A 10,786-nucleotide genomic window follows, 5' to 3' on the forward strand; every position below is an offset into this window, starting at 1 on the left:
CAGCATTTTCTGTTTTTATCTTCGCATTTAAGAGTCTGAATCAGTTTGCAATATTATAATCGGGCTTCCCCCTGGTTGACTTGACCATAGTATTGGAAAATAATGCATCATTCGTCAGTTGACTGTGTTGATAATCTGACTGCAGTAATTCAGTTACTGATCACTTTCTAATGGGGAATTAGCCACTTTATTAGAAGGTGATGTTGCTAGTAGAAAGGACATCTGCTTCCCTGACATCCAGCAGTCATTGCTAAAGATTAGGAACAGAGTGGGACCAGGCACAATTCCCTGAGGGCTCCCTGTGTAGGTTTTAGGTTAAAATTATGAATCTTTAGGACTTTGTGGGATGGTCATTGAGGATCCTGTGGCCTGGAATTTCCTTTGTATTTCCAGAGAGAGACACAATCAGGGTGCAAGGCAAATAGGCGGCCTAAAAGATTGCAAAATTTTGGGTGTAAGTGAATTCAATACGCTCAACCATCGATCCCTTCGCCAAAACGCAGCTCCACCATAAAACTGACCACACTCCCTCAAGGCACCTCCACATGGCTGCGGTGCTTAGATGAGCTGTTTAGCCAGCTGCTCCCCTATGCTGTCTCCCAGTAAACTCTGTTCTGGAAAAGTGGGGTGTGGTGGAGAGATGTCGGGCTGATGAGTCTTGGGCCTGTGGTTGATCCATGCTGATGGCCCGTATACTCCTGGACCAGAAATGTGGAGCGCTCACCTGGTGTTGAATCACTCGCTCACCCCGGTGGAATGTGTTTGTACTGCTACCCAGTTGAGGAGAGCTGGCTGACTCTGCTTGGGGGTGGCCTGAAGGTTGGGGGCGGAGGGAAGCTGCCCTGCCAAGAAAGAGCGGAGATGTGCGGCTCTAGTTTTCCATCAACCTTCTTCTGGCAGCACAATAGACCCAAGTTAAACAACAAAGCCAGAGTTCACTTCCTCCACCTCCTCCGGAAGCTGCCCCCCTTTCCTCTTCCTCCTTGCCCCCCATCTCCTCCACAACGTAGGGTAGGAAGATTGGGCCGCTGTCCTGGAACATTGAGAAATAGAGAAAGATTAGGCTTGCAGTCAGTTTGAGTGTGTGGAACAATTGAAGGAGCTACTGGTCTACATTTTTCCAAGGGTTTTTGCTGAAGGATCACTGATTACCTTGTCCCACCTCAGATACTTGAGTGTGGTGACCACAGTGGGCAAAGAAGAAAGGTAGAGCATGGTGAATGTCTTACCTTCCCTGCTATAGCCAGGTCATTGATTTATTTTCTGCACTGCTCCACCGTTCTAGGCACTATGGATGTGGCACTCTGCCTCTGCCACCTCCGTCCATGCCTGCTTTCTGACCGTACGTGAGAGCTGGGATGTGAGGGAGCCGAGGACTTGGTCTACAGGTTTTCGTCAGCAATATTGAAAGCCCTCTTCCTGGCAGCCTTCCTGTGATTCAGTCATCTGTGAGAAGGGAAAAGTTTGAGACAATTGAGACTCTCTGCAGAGCAATTAAATTAATTAATTAAAAAAACCTAAGTTTCTTTATTGGATGCAAAAAGTACTGGAATAAATGGCAAAGTGATAACAGACTACCAAGCTTGTTTTGTAGTATATATATCTTGAAGTTTTTGCAGTTCTTTACATTGCTCTGTTTAAAAGACAATGTGGACAGCAGCTTTCTTAACTGAGTTAAAAAGTGGTAAAGGCACATTAGATTAGGTCTGATGTAGTATAATGTATTTATAGGTTAAGGTATAGTTGTCAAGAAGTTGGTTGAAAAATCATTCAGATTATAGAGAGCTGTGTGCTGTTTCATCTTGCACTCCCCAGCCTCTCACTCTGAAGAAAACTTTTTTTCCCTTCTACTTTTATAAGCACAGAAACTTACAGCACAGAAGGAGGCCATTCAGCCCATCGTGCCTGTGCTCATTGAAAGAGCAGTCGTGCTTAGTCCCACCCCCTCGCTTTTTGTCCATAATCCTTGAAGTTCCTCATCCTCAAGTACCTGTCCAACTCCCTTTTAAAATTATTGATGGTATCCGCTTCCACCACCTTTTCAGTGAAAACAATTCTTCTCCTCTCCCCTCTCGATCTTTTGCCAATGATTTAAAATCTGTGACCTCTGGTTATTGACCCGCTCGCCAGAGGGACTAGTTTTTCTTTATCTGCTCTATCAAAACCTTTCTTCATCTTGAAAACCTCTTATTAGGTCACCTCTTAACCTTCTCTCTTCCAAGAAGAACAGTCCCAACTTTTCCAACCTCTCCTCACAGCTGAAGTCCTCCATCCCTGGTAACATCCTGGTAAATCTCCTCTGTACCCTTTCTAAGGCCTTTACATCTTTCCTGAAGTGTGGGGCCCAGAATTTTCCACAATACTCCAGCTGAGGCCTAACCAGTGATTTAGAAAGTTCTAGCATGATCTCTTTGCTTTTATATTCTATGCCTCTATTTATCAACCCATATGCTTTTGTAACCACGTTATCAACTTGTCCTGCCACCTTTAAGTATTTGTGTATATGGACACCAAAGTATCTCTGCTCATCTACACTTTTCAAAATTATGCCATTTATAGTATACTGTCTTTCCATATTCGTCCTCCCAAAGATAGTCAACACTGAGGAGGACTGCAACAAATTACAAGTAGTCATTAATAAACTTGCTGAGTGGACATACAATTGGCAAATGTGTTTCAACATACTGTAGATAAGTGTGAGGTATTACATTTTGGTAAGAAAAATAAGGAGGCCACATATTACTTGGCAAATAAGAATCTAAATGGAGCAAAGGGATCTGCCAAAACTGCTCACTATTCCATGGTTTGAAAATGACCCTTTTTAGGGAACCAATGGGATTTCAGAAGGTTTAGGGTAAAGGAGTTTTCAGTCTGTGTGTCTACTTGTATACAGTTCATCCCATCACCATCGTGGAGAGGCAACTAGTTAGAATGTTGCACAGGTCAGATACTACATGTGAAATATAAATATAAGCAGGTATAACAATTGGACTCTATTTTGAAGCACCGCTATTCTAGGTTTTCTGAGGTTTGCCCTTTTTAATCAGTTGTTGAGATTAAATTATCTCTGGCCTTTCAAATAATCAGGATCAAGTGCAAACCAATATGGTGGGTATATTGCATTTAATCGGAGTTTAAGATGGAATATAACACACTAGTTATACAGCAAAAACATGCAACCGTGACAAGCAGCTGGTACGATCGGACAGCTGGCTGGCATGCGGGAACAGCTCTCCTTGTCTCGTGTATCTCTCTCTCTTTCTCCTTGAACTACCCAAGAGTGTTAGACCAAAGTCAGCATGGTGTCCACCCTTGGGAGTTCTCATTCCACCGTCTGCGCTAAGGGCCTTTCGGGTCTTGCTTTTATTTTCTCTTTTAGGGGTGGGCCTGGGGTAGAAAGTGGACCGGACCATCTAACCTATAGAGGTTCCCCTTAAGACAAGGTGCCCAATGGTATGTCGAGTTCTTTGTCTTAACTTTCAGATGAAGGCCCTCCCCTAAGGGGTCTCATGTTTTCCCTCACATGTCTTTCCTGTTTATACATTCTGAAGGCCCATCCATCTGATTTCCTCCATTCTCTCCCGTCCTTATCCTCCCAAGTTGGGAGTCAGACATGCCATTCTTGGCCTTTAGATGTTCGTAGCTGCTTGTTATCAGTTGTTTATGTTCACGCTGTTCATGCAGCTTTAGCTATGCAAAACAAACTATTTCATTCCATTATCAGACTATTATACCATGGAATGAATCATTAAATTCCCAAATATATCTTCTATTCTCACACACTGGTTAACTTATGCATTTTAAAGCAGTTTTGTTGAACAAAGTTAAAATCCTAACAGCATTATAATATGGTTATTAGCAGTAATGGAAGAAACATAAGTGTTGGGCCTCGGTTGGCCAAATCAACGATAGTCAACAACCTTCCTAGCACACACACAGCAGAGGGCTCGCCTGGGAAGCAAGGTCTAAGCATCTATCCAGCTATTCTAATACTAGTCTGAAGAGACACTTTTGTCTCAAGTTCTAATACAGGTACAATCATCTAAACACAGTATTATTTACATCACAAATTCATTCGCGCAAACATATACATTTTAGTACCCCTAATTTCTAACACACTACACCGTTTATGGTTTTGTTTTGCAAGACAGTGCTGTTGCACCAGTTATTCAGCAGCTAATTTGACTGGATAATTGCTCTTGTTATCATAGGTTATATTGCAGAACATATTTGATGTGATGAATCATAGAAACTGAAAGATTTAACTGGCATATAATAATCCAGAATTCCCCTTTACTGTGTTACGTGACTGTGTACCTTAATAGTATGTGAAGTAGCAAACAGTCATGTGAAGACGTGAAAGAGAATTGTTGAAGTAGTTTCTTTATTGGATGCAAAGCTTAAGTACTGGTAGGAATGGCAACGTGATAACCGACTGCCGAGCTTGTTTTGGAGTATGAAGTTTCTGCAGTGTTACTCTGAAAAAAGGAAATGTGGACAGCAGCTTTCTTAAGTGAGTTGAAAAATAGTAAAGGCAAGCTTAGATTAAGCAATCTGTGTTCACCTTTCCTGGAGCTTGCTTGGAGAGTCGCAAGAGGTATCTCCTGGAGTCGTTGCTGAATTGACTGCAGGTTTATTCCTCTTTTGTCCCTCTACCAGAAGGCAGTGTTGCGAGGAGTTGGTGGACGGTGTGCGACGGTGCACTTTTAACAGGAGGGGGCAGGCTTAATGGTCCTGATTGTCTTTTCGTTGTTTGTTTGTAACAAATAGTCTGAATATGCCAACTAGACAGCAAACCAACATATCTAGCATAAGCTAAATGAGCTTGGTATAGGTAATGGTGGAATCACTAATCTGGGCAAAAAATATCAAGTCCAAGCCTATGCTTTTGGGAGAGGCTGATGCCTGCAACTGAAACTGTTACTAAAGGCATTAAGATATATAAAAACAATTACATGGATCAACTTTAAAATGTTACTGTGGAATATGTAATATTTTTGATTTAAAAAAAAAATATTTTGAACCTTTATTTTAGAGATTAGAAACTTCAGTTACTGAGAAGAAAAATGGCAGTGGAATTTTTTTTTTCCTCAAAAGCCCTTTGGCCAAATTGTACTACTGTATCTTGGTAATATGTACAAATATAAAAGAGCAGCTGGTGTTTGTCACGTCGTGTGACACCTTTTGTCATTGAAAATACCTATCACCGTGCCATGTATAAGAGTAACAGTTATGCAGGTACTTTATTAAGAGTTTTCATTGAAGTGTGTGCCCCACATAGTGAATTTAGTACATAATAGATAAATAGAGGCATTGAATACAGAAGCATGGTGGTGACGATTCATCTGTACTAGACGTTAGTTGGAGTACTGTGTGCAGTTTTGAACACCTCGCTATAGAAAGAATGTGGAAAGGTGTAACTTGATTTTCCAGGATAATACCAAGATGAGAGGTTTGAAAAGTGAGGTCTGTATTTACTTGACCAGAGAAATTTAGAGGGGGAGGGGCAGTATCTAATAAAAGTGCTCAAAATTCGGAGAAAGTAAATAGTGTATGATTATTTCCACTGGTCTCGGAGAAGAGATAAGTGGCATTCTCTGTAAAGCCTCCAATACAATAGTTTATAGCAAATCTGTAAAAAGGACAAAGAAAATGATGAAGCATGCTAAAATAGCGACAAAATTCAAAGACATTTTAATATTTACTTAACGTGCAGGAAGTATTCTGTATTTGTTTTTCCACAGAGTATAATTTGAATATGCAGAATTGCTGAATTGAGACCTATTTTTAATATACCATTTAATTAATTGACCAAAAAGTAGAACGTACTGTTCAGAGAATTCTGTCATACAGTTTCTAATTTTCTTCTAATTTTATTGCAGTCCCAAACCATGAATTATGTGGGGCAGTTGGCTGAGCAGGTGTTTGTCACGGTGAAGGAGCTGTACAAAGGACTGAATCCAGCTACCTTGACAGGATGTATCGATGTCATAGTAGTGAAGCAGCCGGATGGCACATACCATTGTTCACCCTTTCATGTCCGTTTTGGCAAGCTTGGGGTATTGCGATCGAAAGAGAAGGTGGTAAGTTCTGTTATATAAGCTCCATTTATTGAACTAATCTATACAGTCTGTTTTACAGGCCCCAGTTCTTGACCTAAATGCTCTCAAAATATTTTTTTCTGTTTCACATTCCACAGTAAAAAAAAAAGTCATCTGCCTACAACACTCTAATTCTAGTGAGATATGTATGCAATTCATCTTAGAAACACTTTGTGTTTTGACATATTAATAATCCAAATATTTTTGAATGAAGAAAATACTTCTTGTGAACACTTGTGCAGAGGATGGAAGATTCTAGAATAACAATATGCACTTGGAATTTGCTGGAAGCTAGTCACCTTCATTGATGTAGTTCCATCATTTGTAGAATCTATCTTGAGTCGGCCTTGATTTTATCACTGTGCATTTTTCATCTCATGAGGATTGGATCTTGTTTGCAGTTGTGTGGCAGAAATTGTTGGGAATTTTCTTAAAGCTCGAAGCACTTTACATGCTTTTTAAAAAATCATTACTTGGCATGTTTAGTATTTTGTGAAGCAATTTTATGTCAAAAAATTGTGTTTAATGCTGTGTTGGATAGTGGTAGGTATGGGTTATGTGAGGGGAGATATGAGGTTTGGAACGGAAGTGATTTTTTAATTCATTCATGGGATGTGGGTGTCGCTGACGAGGCCAGCATTTATTGTCCATCCCTAACTGCCCTCGATAAGGTGGTGGTGAGCCGCCTTCTTGAACCGCTGCAGTCCGTGTGGTCAAGGTACTCCCACAGTGCTGTTAGGGAGGGAGTTCCAGGATTTTGACCCAGCGACGATGAAGGAATGGCGATATACTTCCAAGTTAGGATGGAGTGTGACTTGGAGGTGGTGGTGTTCCTATGAGCCTGCTGCCCTTGTCCTTCTAGGTGGAAGAGGTCGTGGGTTTGGGAGGTGCTGCCGAAGAATCCTTGGTGAGTTGCAGCAGTGCATCTTGTAGATGGTACACACTGCAGCCACGGTACGCCGGTGGTGGAGGGAGTGAATGTTTAAGGTGGTGGATGGGGTGCCAATCAAGCGGACTGCTTTGTCCTGGATGGTGTCGAGCTTCTTGAGTGTTGTTAGAGCTGCACTCATCCAGGCAAGTGGAGAGTATTCCATCACACTCCTGACTTGTGCCTTGTAGATGGTGGAAAGGCTCTGGGGAGTCAGGAGGTGAGACAGTCGCCGCAGAATACCTAGCCTCTGATCTGCTCTTGTTGCCACAGTATTTATGTGGCTGGTCCAGTTAAGTTTCTGGTCAATGGTGACCCCCAGGATGTTGCTGGTGGGGGATTCGGCGATGGTAATGCTGTTGAATGTCAAGGGGCAGTGGTTAGACTCTCGCTTGTTAGAGATAGTCATTGCCTGGCACTTGTGTGTCGCAAATCACTATCACTAAGGAAATAGTACTCGGTAAAATAATGGGACTAAAAGACAAGTCCCCTGGACCAGATGTCCTGCATCCCAGGGTCTTCAAAGAAGTGGCTGCAGAGATAGTGGATGCATTGGTTGCAATATACCAAAATTCCCTGGACTCTGGAGAGGCGCCAGCAGATTAGAAAACCGCTAATGTAACACCCCTATATAGGAAAGGAGGGAGACAGAAAGCAGGAAACTATAGACCAGTTAGCCTAACGTCTGTCGTTGGGAGAATGCTGGAGTCCTTTATTAAGGAAGCAGTAGCAGGGCATTTAGAAAAACGTACTGCAGTCAAACAGAGTCAGCATGGTTTTAGGAAAGGGAAATCATGTTTAACAAATTTGCTGGAGTTCTTTGAGGATGTAACAAGCAGGGTGGACAAGGGTGAGCCAGTGAATGTGGTGTATTTGAATTTCCAGAAGGCATTCGATAAGGTGCCACATAAAAGGTTACTGCATAAGATAAGAGCTCACGGAGTTGGGGTAATATATTAGCATGGATAGAGAATTGGCTAACTAACAGAAAGCAGAGAGTCGGGATAAATGGGTCATTTTCTGGTTGGCAAACGGCAACTAGTGGAGTGGCACCAGGATCGGTGCTGGGGCCCCAACTATTTACAATCTACATTAATGACTTGGAAGAAGGGATCGAGTGTACTGTAGCCAAGTTTGCAGATGATACAAAGATGGATGGGAAAGCAGGTTGTGCAGAGGACTCCAAGAATCTGCAAAGGGATATGGACAGGCTAGGTGAGTGGGCAAACATTTGGCAGATGGAGTATAATGTGGGAAAGTGCGAGGTTATCCACTTTGGCAGGCAAAATAAAAAAGCAAACTATTATTTAAATGGAGAGAGATTACAAAATGCTACAGTTCAGAGGGACCTGGGGGTCCTTGTGCATGAAACACAAAACGTTAGCATGCAGGTACAGCAAGTAATCAAAAAGGCAAATGGAATGTTGGCCTTTTTCAAGGGGGTTGGAGTATAAAAGCAGGGAAGTCCTGCTACAACTGTACAGGGTATTGGTGAGACCACACCTGGAGTACTGCGTACAGTTTTGGTCTCCTTATTTGAGGAAGGATATACTTGCATTGGAGGCAGTTCAGAGACGATTCACTAGGTTAATTCCAGAGATGAGGGGTTTGACTTATGAGGAAAGGTTGAGCAGGCTGGGCCTATACTCATTGGAATTTAGAAGAATGAGAGGTGATCTTATCGAAACATATAAGATACTGAGGGGGCTCGACAGGGTAGATACAGAGAGGATGTTTCCCCTCGTGGGGATATCTAGAACTCCGGGCACAGTCTCAGAATAAAGGGTCGTCCTTTTAGAACTGAGATGAGGAGGAACAACTTCTCTCAGGGTCGTAAATTTGTGGAATTCTCTGCCCCAGAGAGCTGTGGAAGCTGGGTCATTTACATTTAAAGTGGAGATAGACAAATTTTTTGCAAGATAAGGGAGTGAATGGTTATGGGGAGCGGGCTGGGAAGTGGCTTTGAGCCCTATATCAGCCATGATCTTATTGAATGGCGAAGCAGGCTCGAGGGGCCAAGTGGCCTATTCCTGCTCCTATTTCTTATGTTTTTATGAATGTTACCTGCCACTTATCAGCCCAAGTCTGAATGTCGTCCAGGTCTTGTTGCATGTGGGCATAGACTGCTTCATTATCTGAGGAGTTGCAAATGGCACTGAACACTGTTCAGTCATCAGCGAGCATCCCCATTTTTTACCTTAAGTTGGAGGGAAGGTCATTGATGAAGAAGCTGAAGATGGTTGGGTCTAGGACACTGCCCTGAGGAATTCCTGCAGCGATGCCCTGGGGCTCTGATGATTGACCTCCAACCATTACAACCATCTTCTTTTGTGCTAGTACGATAACAAAATACTGCAGATGTTGGAAATCCGATTCCACCTTCCACACCAGTGCTTCAGACATGTCTTCCTTTTTCCGCAACCGAGGATTCCCCTCTACCGTGGTTGATGCTGCCCTCGACCGTGTCAGTTCTATCTCCCGCACTTCTGCCCTCACCCCTGCCCCTCCCTCCCGGAACCACGATAGGGTTCCCCTTGTCCTCACCTTTTACCCCACCAGCCTCCACATTCAACGGATCATCCTCCGGCATTTCCGCTACCTCCAAAGTGATCCCACCACCAAACGTATCTTCCCCTCCCCTCCCCTTTCAGCATTCCGCAGGGACCGCTCCCTCCGAGACACCCTAGTCCACTCCTCTATCACCCCAAACAGCCCTTCCCCTTTGCCTGGCACCTTCCTGTGCAAGTGGAGGAGATGTAACACCTGCCCCTATACCTCCCCCCTTCCCACTGTCCAGGGCCCCAAACACCCCTTCCAGGTGAAACAGTGATTTACTTGTTCTTCTCGCAATCTAATATACTGTATTCGCTGCTCATGATGCAGTCTCCTCTACACTGGGGAGACCAAACGCAGATTGGGTGACCGCTTTGCGGAACACCTCCGTTCAGTCCGTAAGGGTGACCCCGAGCTTCCGGTCGCCTGTCATTTTAATTCACCGCTCCATTCCTACTCGGACCTCACCGTCCTTGGCCTCTTGTATTGTTCCACGGAAGTTCAACGTAAACTCAAGGAACAGCACCTCATCTTCCGATTAGGCACTCTGCAGCCTTCCAGACTCAATATCGAGTTCTATCGAGTTCAACAATTTCAGATCACAACCTCGGCCCCTATTTCATTTTTTCTTGTAATTTTTCCACTCCTTTCCCCCCCCCCACCCCCCCCCTTTCCTTTTGTTTCTCTCTCACACCTGGCAGCTATCTCTTGCCCAGCCAGTACACTTTACACCTAATCTCAGCCTATTACCATCTCGTCTAGCTTCTAATCTCTTACTTTTGTTTCTTTTATTCTTTTGTCCGATCACAGCCCTGCCTTCGATCTAGTTTCTTTTCTTTCCAGTTTTGAAGAAGAGTTCGACCTGAAACGTCAACTCAAATTTCTCTCCATGGATGTTGCCTGACCTGCTGAGTTTTTCCAGCATTTTCTGTTGTTATTTCTTTTGTGCTAGGTATGACTCCAGTCAGTGGAGCGTTTTCTCTCCGATTCCCATTGACTTTAGTTTTACTAGGGGCTCCTTAATGCCACACTCGGTCAAATGCTGCCTTGATGTCAAGGGCAGTCTCTCTCGCCTCACGCTGGAATTCAGCTCTTTTGTCCATGTTTGGAGCAAGGCTGTAATGAGGTCTCGAGCCGAGTGATCCCGACGGAACCCAAACTGGGCATCAGTGAGCAGGTTACATAGAAACATAGAAGATAGGAG

General features: G+C 43.5%; 1 protein-coding gene across 2 annotated transcripts in view; it reads left to right on the top strand.

The window, feature by feature from the left end:
- The window catches only part of LOC147108772 (phosphatidate phosphatase LPIN2-like), a 96,886-nt gene that overhangs the window by 31,547 nt on the left and 54,553 nt on the right, over positions 1-10,786 (top strand). For both annotated transcript variants that reach the window (XM_086005592.1, XM_086005593.1), the window contains exon 2: positions 5,883-6,083. In XM_086005592.1, coding sequence (XP_085861718.1) covers positions 5,892-6,083 — 192 coding nt within the window. In that variant the 5' untranslated portion in view covers positions 5,883-5,891. The remainder of the gene's footprint in view (positions 1-5,882; positions 6,084-10,786) is intronic.

This window comes from Somniosus microcephalus, chromosome 13 (genome assembly GCF_052327205.1).
Source record: "Somniosus microcephalus isolate GS21.2 chromosome 13, FLI_Smic_1.0, whole genome shotgun sequence".
NCBI classification, from domain to species: Eukaryota; Metazoa; Chordata; class Chondrichthyes; order Squaliformes; family Somniosidae; genus Somniosus; species Somniosus microcephalus.